This window comes from Aethalodelphis obliquidens, unplaced genomic scaffold (genome assembly GCF_003676395.1).
Source record: "Aethalodelphis obliquidens isolate GAN/ISIS:26980383/991018 unplaced genomic scaffold, ASM367639v1 scaffold11, whole genome shotgun sequence".
NCBI classification, from domain to species: Eukaryota; Metazoa; Chordata; class Mammalia; order Artiodactyla; family Delphinidae; genus Aethalodelphis; species Aethalodelphis obliquidens.
Window position 1 is genome coordinate 44,918,402 of NW_020837955.1, and position 22,763 is coordinate 44,941,164.

At 58.0% G+C, this 22,763-nt stretch overlaps 1 protein-coding gene across 8 annotated transcripts in view; it reads left to right on the forward strand.

The window, feature by feature from the left end:
- INPP5A (inositol polyphosphate-5-phosphatase A) overlaps nt 1-22,763 on the forward strand; it is a 177,994-nt gene that overhangs the window by 84,246 nt on the left and 70,985 nt on the right. For all 8 annotated transcript variants that reach the window (XM_027113028.1, XM_027113021.1, XM_027113024.1 and 5 more), the window contains one exon: nt 148-235. In XM_027113028.1, the coding sequence (XP_026968829.1) occupies nt 148-235 (88 nt within the window). The remainder of the gene's footprint in view (nt 1-147; nt 236-22,763) is intronic.

A 22,763-nucleotide genomic window follows, 5' to 3' on the forward strand; every position in this document is an offset into this window, starting at 1 on the left:
CCCCCTCCTTCCCTCCGTTGCTATTGTTTTCAGGACAACGTAAAGCATGGTTTCCAAGCTGCCATTCCTGTGCTTCGTAAGCGCTCCTATAAGAGGGTGCGGTGTCCGTGTGGCTGTGCGTTAAACAGCTCCCTCTTTTCCTTCCAGAGAGCTGCTGTCCGGTGATGCGATGAAAGAGTATAACAGGGCGCGGGTCTACCTGGATGAAAACTACGAGTCCCAGGAACACTTCACGGTGAGCACACTTTCCTTCCGTGGAGTAAGCGCTGCCAGGCCAGGAGTCTTCTGGAGCTGCCATCCTCTGATTATGTAAAGAGACTCGGTGGCCAGCTCTGCCACGGGCACAGGCGGCCGTGCGTGAATTACAGTGTGACAGTGGTCTGGGGGACGGCGGATGCCCAGGGAAGCAACCCCGGCTGGCGTGGTGGCCACGGGCGTGCCGGGTGCAGGGCCAGGCGGGGGCGTCTCGGAGCAGCGAGGTCGGCCGGCTTTGAGTGGCCGTTGCTGCTGGGAGGCTCTCACCGTGTTTGGGGAGCCCTGAGGCCGCCTGTGCTCCCTAGTGTCTTGTGTCATCTGTCCTCCGCGGCCTTCCCCTCACACCGTCCCCTGCTGCAGGTGCAGGTGCTGGTTGCTGGGTCCCCTCCTCAAGGCATCCCTGGCCCAGAGATGCGGCAGCAGGTGACCGTATGCCCGCTGCCTGGACCGGGGCTTGCATGCGGGGAGTGGGGGCTGGGAAGAGCGTCCTGCGTAGAGCGGCCGGGGCAGAGGTGCCACCGCGCTTCCCCTCAGCTTAGAGAGGCTGCTGCCAGGTTTCAGGCCTTAAATTCAGGGCGTCTGATGCCAGTTGTGAGGTGGTCACGGGCTGCAGGTTCGTGTCTCTGCCTTTAGCTGCATTTGCAAGATCCTACATCCCGGGGTCTTGCCTCTGCCATGCTGCTCGGCGGGGGGACCCTCCCCGCATTCGCAGGGGCCTCACCCCACGGTGGCGGGCCCAGCAAGGCCTCGAGGGCGGGGACACAGCCCCCCTCTCTCTCCCCTTTCTCCTCGACGGCTCCCTCTCCACAGTTCATCCTGCAAATAAAAATGCTTTCCCCAAGTGGGACTTATTCAGATGAAAACGGCAGCGTCTGGAATGAGAATCACACCGTTATCAGCAGCTTAGGGCCCCAGCGTCAGGAGGAGCTCCCTGAAGGGCCGCAGCCGCAGGAGCTGTGGAGAAAGAAGGACTTGGCGATGGGCGTCGCCCAGTGCCAGGACGTCAGGTGGTGTCTCTGGAGCGCCAGGAGGGCCGGGAGAGGAAAGGGCTGGAAAAGGTCGTGGCTGGGATCTGTCAGAGTTTGGTACAATGTGTAAACCCCATAGATCCAGTCACTGTGACAAGCGTCAGGCGGTCAGCATCGTCCCCGGGTTGCTGCTGGCGGGTTAGCGGGGCCCCTCGTCACCTCCCCCTCTCAGAGACCTCGGTCCCTGCTCGGCCAGTAGAGCCGCCATGACCCACCGTGGCCCTGGTCGCCTCTGCCTCGTGGACACCGTGCTCAGGTCCTCACAGTCTCCTTTAGGTGGCAAGATGGGTATTTTACAAGTAAAAGGATGAAGAAAAAGACCGTCCACACGGGTTCTGAGAAGGTAGGAGTGGCCAAGCTGATACCGAAGGAGCCTTCAGAGCGAGGGCTGTGACGGGGCCAGGGCGCCGGGGGCAGCTCCCCAGGGGGGATGTGGCAGCCCATCGTGCGGGTACCCGTGTCAGAGGTACGTGTGCGGGAAAGCTGGCAGAGTCCCTGACAGCCGGCATGAGCTCATGGGCCTCCGTGGGACACGGGGCTGGCGGCTGCACGCGCAGCCCTGGGACGTGGACAGGGCATGTGGCACGTGGCATGCCGAGGGGCGAGGCGGCCTCCGCTCTCTTCCCTGGGAAGGCGAGCGTTGCTCTGACGTTTGTCGGGGTGGGTGCAGGGTCGCCGGTGGTTGGGAGGGGGTCCGTCCCGAGGACTCGAGCATTCCCGCCCTGGCGGCCAGAGCACAGACGGTCTGGGGCCTGGACGAGCCTTGGCCTGTGTGTGCACATGGAACGTTCCACACACTGAAATCGGAGCCGAAAACACAGCTCAGCACGTGTAGGAGATTGAGGTCACCCAGAGGAGCTAAATTAGGAGTAAACAGAAGCGGTATCTGGAAATAAGCCCCAAATATTTGGAAATAAACAAGAAACTTGTAAATAACCCATGAGTCACAAAGGACATTAGAAATTATTTCCAATTACACGAAAAACAAACTAAAAACCTTCAAAATTTGTGAGATGCACCTGAAGTAGCGCTTAGAGGGAAATTTCCAGCATCAAATGCTGATGTTAGAAGATTTTAAAATGAAGAGCAAATTTAACCAGCGTCCTTACAAGAGAGGAAATCATAAAATAAGACAGAAATCAGTGAAATAGAAAATAGAATATTAGAGAAAATCAGCGAAATCAAACCGATTCCTCAGAAGGGCTGACATATCTGATACACCTTCCCCAGTGGACCAGAGACTGAGGCGGGGTGGGTGGCCAAGGGAGGGTGGAGGCGTTGTTTCCCTGGGGCAGAGGCCATCCGTCCGCTGAGGGAGTTATTCTGGCGCCGGCCTCCGTGCCCCGTGGGGCTCTATGTGCGCCTGGGACTGAGTCAACAGTGAAGCGTGGGTATCAGCTTGTTAGTGGACGGGGCCTTGGTTCTTGTGCACAGAAGCTGCGGCCTCAGGACGGCCAGGAGCTCCCACTGTCTCTGTCTGTCTGTCTGTGGAAGTTTTCCATAGTTTTTTGAAATGCTGAGTTTTCTAGTTCTCTGTGGTCTGTTTTGTGTCACCTGTCGTGACATGCTGACGTAAAACCTGCGTCTCTCCTCCAGCCAAATGCTTGGTGGGCTGAGAAGAGGTTTGTGTTGGAGGCGCCTGGGGGCTGAGAGCTTCATTTCGGTCTTCCTCTTCCCTGGAGACTTATCTTAAAATGTGACTTCACAGTTCACAGTGGAATACAGAAACCTGCCGAAGAGCGTTGCCGTCACTCAGCAGCTTCCCTGGAGAAGTAGCCGTCGTGCAAACTGTTGTGTATAAGCATGGTCATCAAAAATTATTTGATAACAGAAGTTGGAAGTAATTTTAAGTACCCAGAATTAGGTATTTTTACACTGTGGACCAGCCACATGGTGGAGTAATCTGCAACCACTGCAGACGCTACAAATGACATGCCCGGAAGATCTTCCTGTCCGGTTGGTGCATGGAGGTACCTAAGGACGATACTACCTCCAGTCTGTTCTTCCACGAGTCGATTGTCACATTTACATCTGAGACCCGGGTGCATCTAACACCCACAGTATCTCTCAATTAGAACCGGCAGCGTTTTCCTCTCTCGGTCTTAGGTGCGCTGATGGCACGTTAGTCGGTGACAGGGCCACATCCTGCTTGGCTCCAGTCTGGGACGGTGCTCAGGGCTGCACCTCCCTGGGCAGGACTGACCCTGCACGGGACGGCACTGCATCAGACATGGGGATGAGCCCAGGTCTGAGGCCCTGAGGCTGTGGCTCCAGGTGTCTGCAGGACTGGACAGTGTCTGGGAGTTGAGGATGAAGGTCCAGCCTGCCCAAGGAGGGGTGGGTGTGTCGGCTGGCCCTGCGAGGCTGTGGCCTGGCTTGCCTTCCAGGGTTGCTGTCCTGCCGGTGGTCCCCTCCTGCAACCACAGTCCAGTGTGGGCATGTTTCCCGGGGCGGGGGGGTGGGGGGCGGCGGGAATGGCCAGTGGTGCTCCACTCTCCGGGTCTGGACCTCATCCCAGACTCTTCCCCAGGGGAGGTGTGTGTTTGTCACCCGTCTCCTGACTGGGACCGTAATGGTTTGTGATAAAATCCTGCTTGGCCCTGGCCCTGCGGCCCCATCCCCGTCGTGCCCGTCCGTCGCCCCTTCAGTGTGTCGTGCGTGGAACCGTCTTTGCTGGGTCCCCTGGACGTCCTGTTGGAGGGGACCTGGGCAGTGCTGGCCAGGTACATGGCCTAGGTACATGGCCACCCTCTCGCCCCAGCCTGGTGGCCTCTGGCTGTCAGAGGGAGGAAAATTTAATTTTTACAAGATTAATAGTATTGGAGCAGTATTTTAGCTGAGTGTGGTTCAAATAATAGGCCATTAATTGAAAAAGGAAATTGAAATGAATTTATCTTGTACATAAATGCTGTCACAGGTATTAATAGAGATCAGAAAACTGCAGCCTGTTCCCAGAAAGAGCTGAACCTGCAGCTGCACCTGGTGATGAGCATAACGGTGGGGGGCTCACGGAAACACGGGGGGCTGTGTCCTGGGGGCCTGTGTCCTGGGGGTCGGCGTCCTGGGGGGCTGTGTCCTGGGAGTCAGCGTCCTGGGGGCCTGTGTCCTGGGGGTCGGCGTCCTGGGGGGCTCTGGGCCAGCAGGGTCTGCAGCCTGGAGGAGCTGTGGCTGGGTGGGCAGCGAGCTGGGGGCTGTGGCCTTGGGGGCAGTGGCACACCAGGAGCCTGCAGATGCCCATTTTCACCAGGAGATGGCGGCAAAGCAGCATTTCCCATCCCAAGCAGGAGCTGCTCGAAGGGCAAGTTTCAGACTTGAATAAAATGATTACGGTAAATTTTGTCTGCCTCTAAGAACCATCCCGAGTGGCCGCTCACTTAAGCACGTGGCTCGTCTGGTCTGCTCAGGCCTGAGGAGGCAGAGTGTCCCCCACTGGGCGTCCTGCGGCGGGCCACCCTCCCTCAGGCCCTGCCCACTGGCCGGGTCCCTGCCCACCTGCATGTCCTTCGGGAAAGTCGAGCTGGAAGTCTGTTCGTTCAGAGGTGCCACCAGCATGGCGTGCTGGCATCGCCCGTCCCGTTCCCGGGAACTCATGAACCGCCGTCATGGGCCAAGGACCTGGCCCTGGGCGTGATCAGAGCCACGGGTGAGACGGAGGGAGCTCGCAGGCTGCTGCAGCACCTCAGACCCCGGGCCCCCCTCGTCTCTGGGCACCGGCCACCTTGGTGTGCTTGGGGTTGGCCTTCTGATTACCGTGTCTTCCTCCTCGAATCCAGAGTCCGGGAGCAGCAGCCTTGCTCCCTGTGCTGCCCGGGGCCTGGGCTGGTGCCAGTGCGTGCCGGTGCCCGGTAGCCGTGCTCTGAGCAGGGAAGGAGGCATCCTGGGGCAGAGGGGCCAGGATGCAGTGGTGGGCTGGACGTGGATGCCCCGGGCGCCCCCAGCGTGGGTCCAGAGCCATGGATGCGCCAGTGTGAGCTCACGGGGGGGTGCCGGCCTGAGGACAGACCTCCAGGCCATCGGGGTGTACGTGTATTGAAGACCGCGGGTTGGGCGAGCTTCCCCGAGAGGAGGCTGGGAAGACAGAAGGCTCATGCAGGGCATAGCTGGGGAGGTGGGGGCAGGGGCGGGCTGGAGGGCACGCGACAGTGAAGGAGAACCCCCGAGGCACCCGCCCTCCCCGGCCCCGCCCCCTGCCCAAGGCTGCGGGAGCGGACGTGGGCTTCTGGACGGGGCTCCCAGCAGAGGAAGGGTGGGGCTGTGCAGCCAGCGCCCTGGACGGCCTTCGCCCAAGCGTTTTCCGTGGTGAGGTGGTAAACGCCCTGGGTCTCCTGGCCGACGTCGACGCCCGACATCCCCCAGTGATTTTGTGTTTGCCTGAAAGAGGCAAGGTGGCCCAGTTTTAATCCCCCGGAGAGTTCAGACGCGGGTTCTGTTCCCGCCATGCCAGGTGCGCTCACGGAAGGTGACCGTCTCCAGGGAGCGCAAGCAGGAGTGCCCAGAAGAGGCCACTCCGGTGAGCCCCTTGCGGGGTCCCTTGAGGTGTGGCTGCAGGGGTCCTGCAAGGCCTGACCCACCCGCTCCCTGTTCCCACGGCGGCTCCCGAGTCCCTCCCAGGCACCACGTGGTGGGGTGAGCCCGGTTATTGCTGGGACGCCCTTCCAGCGCAGGGGGTGTGGGTTCGATCCCTGGTCAGAGAACTAGATCCCACGTGCTTGGCAGCCAAAAAACCAAAACGTAAAACAGAAGCAATATCGTAACAAATTCAATAAAGACTAAAAATGGTCCACGTGAAAAAAAAACCTTAAAAAAAATGCCTTTAAAAAGAAAAATGCAGAGGAGACCAAGAGAGGGGGGCACGGCTGTCGTTCAGCCATCCCTCCTGCACCGCGGTGGTGCTGCGTTCTGCAAGCCCGCGTCCCGAGGAAGGTGGCTGCCACCCCGACGCACCCTCCGTCCTGCTCTTTCCCTCCTCCGTCCCCTGCAGGTACTGCAGGCCCTTTGCACCAGCCCTGCCCTCCCCGGGTGCCCTTGCTTCACAGGCCCCGTGGACCAGCTGCCCCAGGAGAGGTCAGAGTGCTAGCCTGCCTCCTCCCGGGCCTCTCCCTTCCCTCCTCCCTCCAGTGCCCCTCCTTTTCATACGCACATCCCGCCCCTTCCCAGGGCCTGGCTCCCCGCGTCTGTCATGCGTGCTCATGACAGAAGCGTCAGCAGTGGCAGTGTGAGCACCCCCCGTACATCATTGGATTTAACCATGGGGTCCGGTGGAAGAGCGTTAACAGTCGGGCATGTGATGTCAATCTGTGACTTTGTCCGAAAAGTGATTCATACAAGAATGCTTGGAAGAAACCTTCTCAGTTACAAGGATGGGCCCCAAGGTGGGTTGGGACTTTCCTCAGAGGAAGGAGAGTGGGCTGTTTATCAGAGTAAGTTCAGGGCTGCTCAGGGCTGGTGAAGGCTCCAAGCAGGCACAGCCAGTGGCCACTCACGTGCCCCTCTCACCTGGTCACCTGTGATGAAGAAGGGGAGGAGAATGGGGTAGGCACCTCGCTCCTGAGGCAGGACACGCAGCCTGGCCCAGAGACCCCAACGTGCAGTACCAGAGGGGCCACCTGAGGGGTGGGGCTGACGCAAGTCCCTGGGGAGCCCCCTGGTACAGAGGGTTGGTGCTCCGAGCACGTGAGGTGCAGGCACAGGCCCTTGCTTGGTTTTCTCCCCGAAGCACGTGCTGGTGGAGCAGCTGGCGGCCATGGGCATCAGCTCCAGCCTGCTGGGCAGGACCCCCCAGAGCCTCCCGACCTGGCCTGCTCAGGCGACTGGGCGGGGAGCCTGGAGGGCGTCGCCCCCTCAGAGGGCGGGCGGCCCCCACCGTCTCTGCGGCGGGGCGGGCATGGCTGCCCCGTGCCGTGGCCTCGCCCCTCCCCTCCCCTCCCGCAGTGGCACCATGTCAGCCCCGCACGCATCTGTGCCGGGAGGGGCCTTTCTGGCGGCGCCTTCACGAGTCCCCCTTGTCCGGCGTCAGCCTGCAGGACCTGAGCCGCGTGGCCGTCTGTCCAGTGGACGTGACGCCCGGGGAGCACGGGCCGGAGGCTGGTGGAGGGCTCCCCCTGTTGGCGCCGGGCTGGGGTCGTGGGCCCAGGGGGAGCCATGGGGTCGGGGCAGCCACGCGGGCGTCCGTGGGCTGGGAGAGTGCCGACTTCCCCTCAAAGCTCGGAAAGTGGGGGTGCGTCTGGGCAGACGGGTCAGCGGCTGTCAGTGGCCGGCACCTGTGTCCCCAGGGCACCGGGAAGGCCGGTGGGGGGAGGGTCTCCGGGGCTGCACCTGGAAGGTGGAGGCCCCGCGCTGCCCAGGGTCCCAGGCTCGCCCTCCTCTGCTTCCCACCACCGGCCTCCAGCTTCATCCACGGTTAACTTGGCCCCTGGAAGGGGCGCATGGGTGGCCTTCATTTCCTGTGGGGTGAGAGTGTGGCCAGACCAGAAACCCACTGACACAAATTCAAGGCTCACAAAGGTTTCCCGGGACCGTGGCCTCACTGGTCGGGGGCGGGGGTGATGTTGAAGTTGGGAGAAGCAACCCTTTCAGGCCCCTCCAGGAAGCACCTCTCCATCCCTGGCCTAAAGCTGCGCTTTGCAAACCCACCTGTCCATGGGTCCCCAGGCCAAGAGCGTGCAGTGGCCTGACGGCATTTCTCCCTCCACGTCAGACCAGGAGGCCCAAGGACAGGCCCTGGCGCCTGGGGTGGGCGTGGGGGTCTGTGTGTGCCCCAAGGAGGTCCTCGCCCTGGAGGGTCCATCTGCGTTCCCGCTCACTCCACTGTCCATGCTGGTGGCTCCTGGGCCCGGGACCCCGTGAAGGCAGGTCACCACCAAAGCAACCCCCTCTTCTTCCTGCTCCTCCCCGTGTTGGGGGCTGCTTCCTCCCCTCACCAGCGGAGCACAAGTCTGGAGGGTCCGCGCTGGCCTTGGTGGCCTCCTTCCGCAGGAGGGTCTGGGCCGGCCTTCCAGCCGTGTCCCAGGGTCCTCCCCCCTCCCCTCGGTGGCCCAGTGCCTGTGCAGGGTCAGGCCGGAAGCCACGCCCCTTCCGAGGAGATGCCCTCGTGGACCCTCCTGGCTCCTTGCTCCGGGACCCGCCCCTTCCCTGTTTCTGCTCTCCTGGACCCTCCTGGCTCCTTGCTCCGGGACCCGCCCCTTCCCTGTCTCTGCTCTCCTGGATGAGACTTTAGGGAAAATTTATAGAAAAGTAACGGCGCTTACTGATGTTCTCTGCTCCAGGGAAGGGGAGGAGGGCAAACGCATCCTGATGAGGGAACCGACCTACTTTCGGGGGCCCCTCCGGCCCCGCCCCGTCTCCCAGCCTCTCGCCCCGCCTGTGGGTCCAGACAGGCCTGATAAAGTGAGGGAAGCAAGATTGGTTTTCCGAGGGCACCGGGCCCTCCACGCTCAGCTAAATCACGGCTGTCGGCCTCGGGGGTGGGGGACGGCCGCTCCCGCTGCGGCCCCTGCAGCCCCGTGGGACGTGGTGATGTGCGGCCGGGCAGCGGCAGGGGCTGCAGGGAAGGTGAAACTGTCATATCGATCTTTTTAGCACTAAAATATGAGCCACTTTACTCTGCTCCCCGCTGCTGTGATGTGAAAAATAATAACTGGGATCCAAATTAAAAATATTGATCTCTGGAAGGTGCTGGAAGTAAATAAACGCCTCCCGAAGTTTTCGGGTCAGCCGAGAGGCAGCACTCAGCAATAACCGTGTCCGCGGGCCAGAGCCCAGGGTTCTTGATCTGTTTTTTCTTTAAATTGATTTTTCATTATTTACTTCCTAAAAGTGTTGGAATTTGGTCCTCAACTGTTAAATCCCAGCGTTTGGGCGAATTATTTCTTTGGGGCTTATGAGGTGCGCCTAATCCACTTGTTCATTGATTGATTGATTTTTGACTCAATAAGCTTGCAGCCGGGGCCTTATTTAGGGCTTCCATCATAATTTTTTATGCATTTAGGCTCGACTTCTTTATTTCCCTCTAACGGATGAGCTGGCGTTGGGCTATCAAGTGAGGAGGACAGTTGCTGGGCTAGTTTGATCTGGCCGTGCGCTCCGCGGAGCTGGGTGTGTCCTGGCTGCGGGCCAGCGGTGGGGCAGAGCCCTCCGGGTCCTCTGAAAACCCACTTGCCCACCGGGCTGTGACCCCGGGGGTCTGAGAGCTGTCTGCAACCACGTGGCTTGAGTCTTGGATGCGGTGACCTTCTGGGAGCCCAGGAGACGCCAGGCTGGGTGCTTCCGGAGGCTCTCCTCTCCAGAGGCCCCGAAAGCTTGGGCGCATCGGGTCGCCGCACAGTCTGGGTCCGCGGGCCTGGCAGGAAGGCGGGAGGGCTGGGGACTGGGGGCCACTCGGGAAGGACAGAGGAGGTGCTGTGTGGCGCCTTCTGTGGGGCCGTTGTGAGGTGAAAACTCACCTGGGAAGACCTGGCAGACTTTAAACGTGTCTCGTGGCCGACAGCGGGTCCTGCTGCCCCGAGAGCCAGTGGCCGTTCCCACTGGTGGCTGGAACAGGGCACCGCCAGGCGTGGGAGCTCCCTGGGCTGGACCCCGGGGTGGCAGGAAGAAGGAGGCTGTGCCTAGGGCCCCGGGGGGGGGGGCGGTGTGCTGTCCCACCCCGCGCTCTGTGTGCCCAAGGCTGCCGTGCGGCCCTTAGCTCCAGGAGGGCCCCTGTGTGCCTGCTCGTGGCCGTGGGAAGCAGTGGCTGCAGGTCCTGTGTGGGCCATCCCACAGGTGATGCTGAGTGCTGGTGCCGTGGAAAGCACGTGTGCAGGGCCCCGCGTCTGCTCCGGCAGGAGCCGTCCATGGAAGGCCTCTCCCGGCATCCTCGCGCCGCCCACGGTTGCCCATACTGGGTGCAGGAGGAGGCCAAGGCCGTGGCGGCTTGTCTGCCTCACCTGGACTTGAATCCCAGGCCACAAGGCTGCCTCAGTGCCTTGCCCGAGAGCCTGGGGTCCTGACCGCCGCCCAGGCCAGGCCAGGTCAGGAAGGCTGGAGACGTTTCTGAGAGCGGCTGGCGTGCTGGCCAGAGGGAAGGAGGGCCACTGGCTGGGGCACGGAGGTGTCACTGGGTCCCGCAGAGGACAGAGTCCTCGGGGGTTTAGGCGGGCCTGTTGGGGAGGGACGGAGGGTCCAGGAGGAAGGAGCTGCTTTTCTCCATCCTGTTTGGAGGTGGTGGAGTGAGGGGGACATGGCAATGGCTGCTGTACCAGCATGATGGGAGGGTGCAGGACCCCAGGTGTGGCGTCAGCCAGTCGGGGTTTTGGGTGGGAGGTGGGAGGAGCCCCACCAGCCTGGACACGTGGCCTGCCCTCTGGGGGCTGAGGCGACCCCTCTCCAGCAGGGAGCTTGTCCGAGTGCCAGACAGCCCGCGTGTCCAGCCCTGGGCCCTGTTTCCCGCCGCCACGCGCATTTCTAGCCCGCGTGTCCAGCCCTGGGCCCTGTTTCCCGCCGCCACGTGCATTCCTGGGGCACTGGCGCCTGCCCCTCACTTTGGGCACCACGTCCCCCCAGAAGCCACGTTTCGGATGAGAACGTGTGTCTCGGAGGCTGACGTGCCCTTCAGAGGCTTGCTGGCTGCCGTGGGACGTTCGGAGCACGGCCCCCCATTTCCCACCAAAGACCAAGAAGACTGCCCGGGGGCAGCCGCAGAAGGCTCCTCGCGCAGGCTTGGCCCGGTCCTGCTGGTGTGTTGGCACGCGCGGAGCCGAGACCACAGGTGTCGGCCTTCTGAGAGCTGAGTCTGCTGTTCTCGGCAGGGGGCTCGAAGGTGCGGTGGAGCCTTTCAGTTTGGCTGCAGGACAGGCGTGCTGTGCTCTGTGTGCTGGGCCTACTGTGGGTGCCACGGACTCAGAGACACGGGACACACCACGCTGCCTGCGATTCCCCATGCGCTACACACAGCGCACTCACGCTCTTTGCCCTCGTGGAGCTTGCACACTCCAGTGAGCAAACATGCAGACACACGACACTCAACCCACAGCATGTGACGTGCTGCATGTGACCCTACGTGTGACCTGACATCCTCACACTCTCTGCCCTCGTGGACGCTGGGGCAAACACACAGCTGCGCAGTTGGGAGGTGTGAAGAGAGCTGATGTGCCCGTGTCTGCTGCCTGGAAGCGCCCGCGGGGCCTGATGGTGACAGGAGTGGAGAGCAGGCTGCTCTGAGGACGGCATTTAGTGAGACCCTGAAGGATGTGTGGGAGTGGGTGGGGAAGGAAGGGGGAAAGGGCAGTCCAGGCAGGGCAGTCCTGTGGGCACAAGACCAGGGCAGAGTCGGAGATGGGCCCCTTTGGGGATGGCCTGCTGCTGGCCGTGGGGCACGTGGTCCTGGGTGGCCTCCCCTGCCTGCCTCCCCCTGAGGCCATGTCCTGCCTGGGCAGCCCACCCTGGTGACTGAGGGAGTGAGGGCATAAAGACCAGCATCGAGGCCCCATGGGGCGACTCTAAGGGAAGAGAGGGAAGGGCAAGGGCCAGAGGGGCAGGGACCCTGGCAGTGCCTACTTCCAAGGCCACACTGGAAGGCAAAAGACAGATCTTAACCTCTGGCATGCCGGAATTCCCATCCAGAATTCCCATCCAGCCACAGCTTATAAACGTGCAGAAAATGGTACTTCAGATATGTAAGGCCTTTTAAAATAGCATGTCCCCAGTGCCCTCTGTCAGGAAGCTTTGGTTCTCTACCCAAAGGTCCAGGAAGCACAGGAAGCAGGGCTTTGAGCACACCAGCTCCCTTGAGGGCAGGAGCAGAGAGCTCAGACGTGAGGGTTGGTTACCTCCGCCCTGACCAGGTGTCTGCTGGACTCTTAGCAGAGGGCCTTACCTGGCTCCCTGGGCGTGAAGACTGGATGCCCTTTCTGTTCAGCTTGGGAAACACTGATGTGTGCTCCTCTGTGCTAGGCCTGATTCTCAGCTCTCAAGGGAACCCCCAGGTCAGTAGTGAAGGGAGATCCCAGGAGGATAACCATGTAATAGGCGAGAGAGCAGTCATGCAGCTGGTTAAGTTTCTGAGAGAGTCTCCAAGCAGGTAAGATTGTTGTGGAAACATACTGAGATGAGGTTTAGAGAGTGTGTGAATGACTTATGTTGAATGTATATTAAAGAACTCAGTTAACAAAAAAAGAAGGCGGTAACGAACTCCAGGGAAAACAAAGAGCTGTTCAAGAGAGGAAAAGCAGTTGTAATGAAATAAGTGGTTCTATTGTGAAGAGCATTTTCAAAGTTATAATGATATAAATACTGATTATTAATTTAAGTAAAAATGTGTTTTTATCTGGAGGATGGGGATGAGGGATAGTGTGTGTGTGTGTGTGTGTGTGTGTGTGTGTGTGTGTGTGTGTCATGTGGATGAAGGAGGAAGATGGTGTAAAGGGATTAAAGCCTCACCCTCCACAGTGGAAAAATCAGTAGTCAATATTGAAGACTAGAAAGTCAAGAAGTAGCATTGTAAGCTTTAGAGATACAGAGGGACATGCCAAAGGAAACAATTAAAAGAGAGTAATAGCCTCTGGGGAGTGAAACTTGAAACGGTCAGAGCACTGCTATTTTTCCATTATAAGCTTTGCAGAACTGTGACTTTTTAAGACAAACTTTTAAAAAAAGAAATAGCAGGAAGAGATTCCTTCCCTTATTGCTGACCTCAGAGGAGACGGCCGAGGAGCAGGTGGAGGTGGTGCTCGGGCGGCCTGGCCTCAGGGAGATGGCGTGTGGATTTGTGCGCTGATGCACAGAGGCGGCTGTGGGCAGTGCATGGGGGTAGTTCCGGCCGTTGAACACAGGCTGTCTGAGAGAGATTACAGTGAGGGAGGAGGCTAGCATCCTGGAGATTCCTTGAGCATCAGGCAGGGGAATTTGAGTGGTCGGCAGGGAACCACTGCAGAGTCTTGGGAAAAGAGGTAAGGCCATCAGAGAGGCAGGGAGGGGATGGGCGGGTTGTTTGGAATGTGAAAGGCCTATAGATGTGGCTTGGAAGTTCTTGTTGAAATCAGTACCCAGAGTGCACCAGAAGTAGTGACCCGCTTTGGTTTTATTTTCTTGACTCTGTGCCTTCCTTTCTCTGAGCCTGAGCCATCCAGGGCATGTCCCCTAGTGAACACTGAGGAGAAATGGGCCGAACCCAGGAGGCGAAGACAGTGCAGACTCTGAGTCTCCTGGGATGAGGAAGCCAGGGTGTGACCAGTCCTGGAGTACAGCTTACAGCCCCCGTCCCTGCACACACACCCTTTCACTCCAGCCAAACCACACTGCACCTCCAAATGCATATCTCCACCCCTCTGTGCTGTAGTTTTGAAAACGCAGTCCAGAGCCAAGGGCAAATTGTTTGCGGCTTGAGATCAACTTTACTGAATTGACTGCATTGAACGTAATGAGGACAATATCTCCTTCAGGGAGAAACAATACAAAATGCAGTGCTTTCATGACTAGTCAGAATGGATTTGCTAATGGAAAAGTGTTTTGTTCATGTCTTTAAAATCTAGTCATGTAGGTACAGCTTGTAAGCTGTCAACTTGTAAATGATTTAGGCGGAAAATGAAATTCCAATAACATTACCATTTATAGTAGCACCAAAATGTGAAATATTTAGAATAACTTAGGCCAAAGATAAGCACTACAACATACTGTTGAGAGAAATTAAAGAAGAATGGAGAGATATACCATGTTCATGGATTGAAAGACTCAGTATTGTTAAGATGTCATTTCTCCCAAAATCTATGTAAAGATTCAGTGCAGTACCAATCAAAATCAGAGCAGACTCTTTTTTTTTTAATAGACGTTGACAAACTGGTTCTAAAATTTATATGGAAATGTAAAGAACCTAGATTAGCCAAAACAACTTTGAAAATGAACAAAGATGGAGGAGTTATACTACCTGATTAAGATTTATTATAAATCTACAATACTCAGGACAGTGTAGTCTTGTAAAACCAGAGAAATCGATCATGGAGCAGAATGGAGAATCTAGAAACAGGCCCACCCCACCATTGATTTTTGATGAAGGTATTGGGGCAACTCAGTGTGGGGACAATAATCTTTTCCCAACTGGTGCTGTAACAGATGGCCATGTACAACAACAAAGCCTCAATCCTTACTTCAAAACTTATGAAAGTTTAACCCAAACAGACTACAGACCTAGTGTAAGAGCTAAAACCGTAAAACTTCTACAGGAAAACATAGGAGGAAATCTTAGTGACTTTGGCTTTGGCAAAGAGTCCTTAAATATGACACAAAAAGCGCAAACTACTACTAAAGAAAACATTAAGCTATCATCAAAATGAAAAACAGTTGTTCTTCAAAAGATACAAAAATAGTTCACAGCCAAAGAAAAAATATTTGCAAAATATCTCTGATAAAGGACTTTATGTAGAGTAGTACATATAAAGAACTGTTATGAATCAGGACTAACCAGACGACTGAATTTCTGAAAGATCTGAACAGACAGTTCACCAGACGAAGTATAGAAATGGCAAATAAGCATGTGAACATACACTCAACACCATTAGTCACTAGAGCAACGCGATGAGGAGCACGCTGTTTGTTAAAGATCACAGATGTTCCACTATTGGCTTAAGTGAAAAGACGTCACGTCAAGTGCTGGAGAGGGTGAGGAAGAGCTGAACTCTCAGATATTGCTACAGTGGAAATGTCAGGTCACACAACCACTGGGGAGACACGTGGGGAGTGTCTTAAGTCAAAAATACACCTACCATATGACCTAGCCTTTCCACCACTAGGTACCCAGCTAGGAAAGATGAAAGCACATGTCCACACAAGGACTGTACGTAAGTGTTTATGAGAACTTTACCCCCAAACTGTGGACGACCCAAACATTCACCAGCAGGTCAGTGGATAGACCAGCTACAGTACCACTCGGCAGTGGAAGGTGAAGAACTGTTGATACAGGAGATGGTACGGATGGATGTAGAGATTATGCCAAGTGAAAGACGCCAGACGAAACACATTCTGTGTGACTTCATTTGTATAATCTTGAAAACGAAAACTGATCTACAATGACAGAAAGTAGTTAGTGGTTTCCTCAGACGGGGGCTGGAGGGATCCGGGGACCAGGGGACACAGGGAAGCCCCCCGGATGATGGACGTGCTTGTTACCTTGATTGTGGTGTTGGTTTCACAGGTGTGTAGATATGTCACGCCTCATCTAATTGCAAACTTTAAGTCTATACAGTTTTCTATATCCATCAATAACACTGTAAGAAATATCTAGTCATGTGGTTAATGGCTGATAAGCAGTTAAACTCTAAATGATTTAACCGAAAAAGGATATTTCCATGACAAGCTGACTCCAGGTGAAAGCCATACAAATTGTTCTGTACGTCTTATGATTGAGGAAACTTAACGTTCCGCAGGAAGTAACAGCAGAGTGTGAATAATTTTCAGTGTCACATGTGCCCTATGCAGATATTATCAGTATAAAATTCATTCTTTAGGTAAAATAAGGCTTTATTGATTTTGAATGTAGCATTGTTCCAACTCAGTGAAATAATTAGTGTTGACTTTGGTGCACACTTTTTCCTGACTTTGGGCTGGCGGGCGCTGTCTCTTGGTGTGTAGTTGGCCAGTCCATTTGCATGTGATTTACATTCCTGTGATGGGGCCTGTGAGACGGGCGTGGGGTCTGCAGGCTGGGTGTGGGGAGGGGCTAGGAAGAAGCTCCTGGGGCGGGGGGTGCAGGAAGTGGCCCGCGCGCAGCCGTGCGGTGTAGGAGTGAGTGGTCCCCATCGCGGCCGCGGCTCCCCTGCCCACCACAGGCTGCTCACACAGCTGCCCGTGCTTGCCGGCCCCGGTGTCCCCAGGCTGTCCCCCACCTACATAGCGCTCACTGTGTGCGCAGGGTCACGGCCGTATCGATGTGATTCCTTGGTGAAGGGGCCCCTGTTCCTTTGCCCAAAGCCCCGCTTGGGGCAGTTTTCCTGATCCAGGCGGTTGTTTGTCTCTGCTTCAGTCCCACCACGGCGGGCCGCTGGCAGGGCCCTTCCCTCACCCTCGGCCGGCTCTCTGGGTGGGAATCGGGCCGGGCTCTCGGTGGCAGTGGCAGGGCCCGGGTGACGATCGGTCAGGGGCAGACAGGTGTGATGGAACACGTGTCACCCGCCGCCTGGAAACAAATGCAGCTCCTGGAATGTCCTGGTGAACAGCTGAAAAATTGTAAAGCTCTTAAGGACTTTCAGGCTTGTTAGCATTTTTTGACAGGAAATCAGTGAAGCAGTGAACGTAAAGAGTGGTCCCGTTGACTCACAGTTTACCTGTTGTCCGTTCATTCAGCCTGAGTGACACGCCCCCGCCCCCCAGCCCTGAGCTCAATCTGGGGGCCAGATTACCAGGCCCCCCCGTCCTTCTCCCGGGACCGTGCGCCACTGCGCCGGGGCTCCAGCCTCACGCTCCCAGGGGACCCCCAGGAGCCGTCCGAGCAGACCCCTCCTCTGACGCCGCAGCTGGACGGCAGACCCCGGGAGCTGCGCCCCAGGAGTGTGGCCCATTGGGTTTCACAGCCCGTTCCCAGAGGAGGGCGGGCACAGGGTCCCGTGAAGGCCTGGTGAGGAGGGGCTTCCTGAGGCCTCCCCGGAGCTCCCGGGGAGGTGGGCATAGGCCAGCCTTCCGTGTGGGCGACGCCTGAGTTCCTGTGACGGGCCGGGGTCCAGGCGGAGCCCGGGGTGGTGTGGGCTGGCCGGGCTCTGCCTTGTAGACTGTACGCAGCCCGTCGAGGAGAGCGAGGTGCAGGGTCTCCGGGGAAGGACAGCCTGCCGTGGGCCAGTGCCCGACTCGTGCCCGCTGCGTGCACGGAGCTGCGTCTGCCGTCCGGGCGTCAGTCCTCACACTGGACCGTGAGGGTGGCCAGTGCAGGGCTTTGCTGGCTGGTCCCCGGTTGTCCTGTGCCTTCACCCCCAGGCCCACGTGTGCGAACAGCATAGCCTGGTGCCCGCCACGCGCAGCCAGCTGGCGGAGGTCCTCCTCCGCGTCCGAGCCTCGTGGTGCCCGTGGGTTGTAACTCAGTGGGGGACGTGGCCGTTGGGCTCCACATGTCGGCCACATCCTTTCTGGATTTATGTCTGTTAGACTCGCCCATCCAGACTGTGCTGCTTCCTGTTGGTCCCAGCCCTGTCCCTTGAAAGAGAGGAAGTGGCGTCGGGCAAGGCCGGTGCAGGGTTCCCGCCGGGGGGCCGTCTGCGGCTGCCGTCTGCGGTGGTGCGGCGTGGCTCTCAGGGCTGGTGCTGGATCAGTGCCCCCATCGGCCGGGGACTTGTTGGCAGGGGCTCCACACCCCCCTGTGCAGCCGGGTGCTGAGCCGTCAACAGGCCGCCCCTCCCTGCCCAGACCTTTCTGAGGTGGTGGCTGGGCGCCAGCGTCTCTGGGCTGCGCCCCCCAGGGTGAGTCCCACCAGCTGAGCTGTTCCTACTCCAGGCCCATCAGACAGGTGGAAACGAAAAGCAGACGGAGCTCGGAAACTGTATGTGCGTCCTGTGTTCCCTGCAGAATTCCTGGTGTTTTCAGAAAAGGCCCACAGTGTCGAGCCCGTCACCTTCTACCTAGAGCCGCCCTCCCGGGTGCCTTGTGTCCCGAGAGCCCCGGACACCCCCTCTGAGACTCACAGGAATACCTGCCCTGCAAACCAGCGTGTCCCATGGTCGGCCCTTGATTTTGTGTCTCTTGCCTTTCAGAAGTCCTGCTTTTTAACTATTACGAGGAAAAGTGGGCGGAGATTTGGGGTTTTCCTCGTTGTATGATTGTGTTCCGGGTTGAAAGGGAGGAATGTCAGCACGCTGATGGCCCCTCCCCGCGTTCGCCTTAAAATCGAATGATCACGTGCCCAACTCTCCTCCACGCCACGGCTAATTTTAATGCATCATTAGAAATTCCTTCCCGTCTACTTCCTCACCTTCGAACCTGATAATCTGTAGTTGGGATGTTTGCAGTTAGAAGCCAAAGAGGAGAACCACGTGCAGACATGCTGCTACGATTGCGTGGATTTTCCGCCGTGTCCTGCTGGCGGGACGGTGCCCACTGCGTCCCAGTTGTGGTCGCATCGCCAGACGGGCAGCAGGCAAGGCCCTGGTGGGGAAGTGCTGACTACAGCCTCCCTCCTCTGCAAAAAGTGGAGGGACATTCAGGCGACGGAAGGCTACAAAGCCCGCTCAGCTGCCCTGGATTGGGGAGGCCCTGGCCCTCTGCCGCGGCTCTCCTGCTCCCAGCCGCCTTCCGGGGTGGCCCAGTGTCCGCGATGGTCCCAGGAGGCCCTGAGAGATGGGCTGCAGGGCACTTCCACATCTTTCAGACAGAAACTGCTACACGTCTCTCTTCATCTTGATATTAATGTTTGGTTGTCAGCTTTTATTGGTGATTTGAAGGATGAGGCCCAGGGACGGCATGTGTCCCCTTGGAGCAGCCCTTCCAGTGCTGTGGACACCGTCCCCCGTGTGTGCCCCCCCGCCCCCCCCCCCGGTAAGTGGCTCAGGTGGAGAAATACCTGTGCAGGAGAATCAGTCAGAGGGTCTGACTTGTACTCTGGGCCCATTGCTCCAGGTACTGGGCGAGCACAGGTGATTTTTTGTTTGTTTAATTTTTTTTTATTAATCCTCCACTCCCACCCGCCACTCAGGAAAAAAATGGCCGGACGCATCTTTCCGGGCTGGGGCCAGACCAGCCGGGAATGGGCAAGGCTGAGGTTTATATATCAGTTTACGAGAGCCAGTAATGCAAGATGTGATTGTGCCTGGCTAAAGATGGCTGCTACGAGCGGCAGCAGATGTTACACTGTGACCTGAACCGGTGGGGCTGCGGCCCCGTTTGGGTCAGAGCTGCGCTATTTAATCAATGCGCACGCTTGTTCCAACCATCGAAATTATTTAAAGGGTTTTCAAAAGAGAAAGAACAAATCAAATCAAATCACAACTGTTGTATCTCATTCCGGAGTCAAGTGTAGTTTTTAAAATGTGGGCCTTGTACAGCATCTCCTCCCAGTTTTCATCTATTATCACAATAATTGAGTTTGTAGCTGGAATTAAATTTATCAAATTGTGTTATCCTCTTTAGAAATTGGAGAGGTAGCCTGGCAGGGCGCGGCAGAGTTAATCCGCTTTGCTGAAGCCCCCGGTGGCTCCACGGGGCCCATCCAGGCAGCTCAGACATCTTCCTGTCACCCTGGACACGCTGTAATTTCTCCTCAATCCCTTGTGCAAATAATGACATTTGAATCGAGCATTAACAGGCTTAATTACTTTAAAATTGTCATTTTAATTTACACTGATCTAGTATTGATCATACAAGCAGAGATTAAGCTGTTCAGTGGAGCGGATGATGGGGAATTAAACATTAAAGGGCCCTCCAGGGGCTGCGCGCCGCCCGGCGGGAGCCGAAGAGGGATGATGCTTCTCGGTAATGAACTGGCAGCATGCGGGGACATGAATCTCGGGCTCCTGGAAAAGTGGAAATAATGGGGTTTGGGCGGCATTTGCAGGTTATTCATTCGCTGCCATGCATCAATTCTCCGGTGATCCATCTGCCTCACCAACGTTTATTTATCCAGCAAATTCCGAGCTGTGACCTTTTGGCTGAGACATCGACCAGAAGTTGGAGTGGAGATTTTTCAGGTGTAACTTTTGTAAGTGTCTTTTATGTTTCCTTGTGTCTCGGTCACACCCAACAGACGCCTCCGTCTTTCAGTTGCGCTGGGGATCTGGGCCGCGCGTGGCGACCGCGGGAGTGGCGGGGCCAGTTTAAGCGGCACTTTGGTCCCCTTTCAGACGACATGACTTGAGAGTCTTGCATTTTCACCAAGGAAGTCTTGGCCCTTTGCCTCCTTCCGGTTCGCCTTTAAGTTTTCTTATAGTCAGAGCGACCCCTGACCGTACAGGTGCTGCTGGTGGAGAGAGCATGGAAATGAAGCGGAACATCCCCTTTTCAGAAGGAAGCACGTTGACAGACTCCTCCCGGCTCGCGCCAGAGCACATCAAATATCTTAACCTCAAACCGTTTCACTCTGTGGAGGTTACGTAATAAAAACTTAACATGATTGATTTTATAGCTCAGCAGGGAAGAATGAAAATCTGGATCCGTGATGGCTTTATTTTAAACAGCGGCCTAGAGATTGAATTAGAGCCTGATCGGGGAGGTGAAGAAACGCCGCTCCCTCGCTCAGGAGAAGCGTGGATTTGCACTTGGGAGCGTTGGAAGGGCTTTATCGTTTCTCTTCAGCGCGACTTACAGGCTTGTCTTCCTTTCTACTGGTCTTGACTAGCTCACCGACCTTCAGCCGCAGCAGTAGCTCTTTCTGGTTGGTTGGGCTCTGTGGCTTCTGCAGAAGCGGCCTCGCTCCGACGCATCACAAGCGCTACTCGCTTTCATTGGGCACCTCCTGTTTGCCAGGATTGTCCCGAAAGCGCAACCGTGATCCCCCCATTTTATAGCTGGGGACTTGGGCACAGAAAGGCCAGAAACACTAGCGACTGGACCCGGTGGGCAGTCCAGAGGGTCACAGGCGCGGCCCCTGCAGCCCCGCCCGAGGCGCAGATAGACGGTAAAGAGAGGGAACGCACACGCATGTTATCGTAACCCTCCGCTTTTAGACCTGCCAGCACATCCTTACAGAGGAGGGTGGGGCCTCAGTGACCCGGGTTCATAAACTAGGCAGGACGATTCCCAAGGACACTCCTGGGACAGGTGGCCGTGCTCTGTCGGGCCCTTTTCCTTGACAGCCGCGGGAGGGTGACAGCCAGTCCTCCGTGTGCTCGCCAAGCCCCCTTGGAGTCAGCTGGTCAAGGGCGGGTCGCGAGGCAGCCGGCAGGACAGACTCCAGGAGGGCTCTCCTCTTTGGCACAGGACGAGGTGCCACTAGAGGCTCATTGAGACTGTCCGGGCATGGGGATGACAGGCTCGCAGCGCTGGGGTCTTTGCTGTGAGCCCCAGGGCAGCTGTGCTCCATCATGGCTCTCCCTGATCTCGTTACGTGCGTTTCCTGAGGTGGCCCCAGCTCTCCTCGTCGGAGTCGGGGGGTGAGGCTGCACGTGGCTCAGTGGCTCCCAGTGCACGTAGTGTCGCGCGTGCACACGGGAGGACCTGCCCTCCGTGCCCTCGCTGCCCCCAGCACTCGAGGGGCGTCCTGCGTCCCTGCCCAAGCGGCCCCCACCCCGCTGCAGTCTCTGCGGCCACCCCTGGCCAAGCCCAGGCCCGCAGACCTCCTCCTGAGAATCCCCTCTCCCACCAAAGCCTGGCGCCGCCCCCAGGCCTCCGGATCCGCCTTCTGCCCGGGCCCGGCCCCGGGCCCCCTGTGTCCCCCTCACCACTTCAAGCCCCATCCCCTTCCCGCCGGCATCCACCCGCGTGTCAGACCCTCCCCTCAATCGTTTGCCAGTGACTCTGTGACCAGTGGGCAGGCAGGACGTGTGAGGCCCCGGCCACTGAGGACAGGGTGCACCTGGGCCTTGTCCACCCCATCCCGACCGTGCAGGGACGTTGGGCTCACGGCTGGGGGGACTCGGTGTCCCCACCGGCCTCCTAGGAGGTGCCGTCAGGAGTCCCCCCGCCATCGGTTTTTCCCACTGGGCCCGATTGTCCCCATCAGCGCACAGGCCAGTGTTTCCCTCTTTTATGGAGAAAAGCTCTCCCGACCTTCTCCTCCCCTAGATTCTCTATCCTGAGGAAACACTGATTTCTCTTACTTTCTAAGGGAAGGGAGCTCTGCGGTTCCGGGGGGAGTGCAGGCGAGGAGTGGCTGTCGCGCTGCTTCTCCGTGACCTCGTGAGTAGGGTCAGTAGGTCCCATTCCTGTCGAGGCCGCAGGGGGCGGCTGTTGTGACCTGGCCTCAGAGAGAGGCAAGGGAGGGGGGGCCTTCCTTTCACGTTATGGGCATCACGCTGCCCGCGTGATGTGAAATGTGGGGCGCATGGGAGCCACCGCCTTCCTGCCTTTATCTGGTGCAACGCGGGGTTGGGGGGCAGCAGGCTCACCGAGGGGGCGATGCAGAGACAGTGGGAGCCTCTCCCGGCTGACCGCCCCTCCCTGCTGTGCCGTTGTATTCCCCGGGCCGCGGCGGGGGCTCCGCGTGGCGGAAGATTCTCACCATCTGCCCGGCCTGGTGGTCAACTCTGAGCGGCTGCGTCCCGATCCGGCGCCGCCCGCTGCGGGTCACAGCGGCCCTGCAAAGCAGACACGGGGCGCACCTCCCACGCCACCGCTGGGGTCCCAGTAACGGGACTGGGGTCCCCAAGTCAGGAAGGGCAGGTGCGGGACGTGAGCACGGGGTGCTGCTGCAGGGCTGTGCTCTGGACCCCTGCGCTGCTCACCCCCGAAGAGGGCGAGGGGAGGAAGATGGGCTGGAGCCAGGGCAGCGGCGGCCGGTCAGCGTTGGGCCGGGCAGGTGAGCGCGGGCGCCGAAGCCTGGGGGCCGGTGTTTGCAGCTGGCGGGGCCCTGACTCCAGGGAAGGACAGGAGGCCGCGCCGCTG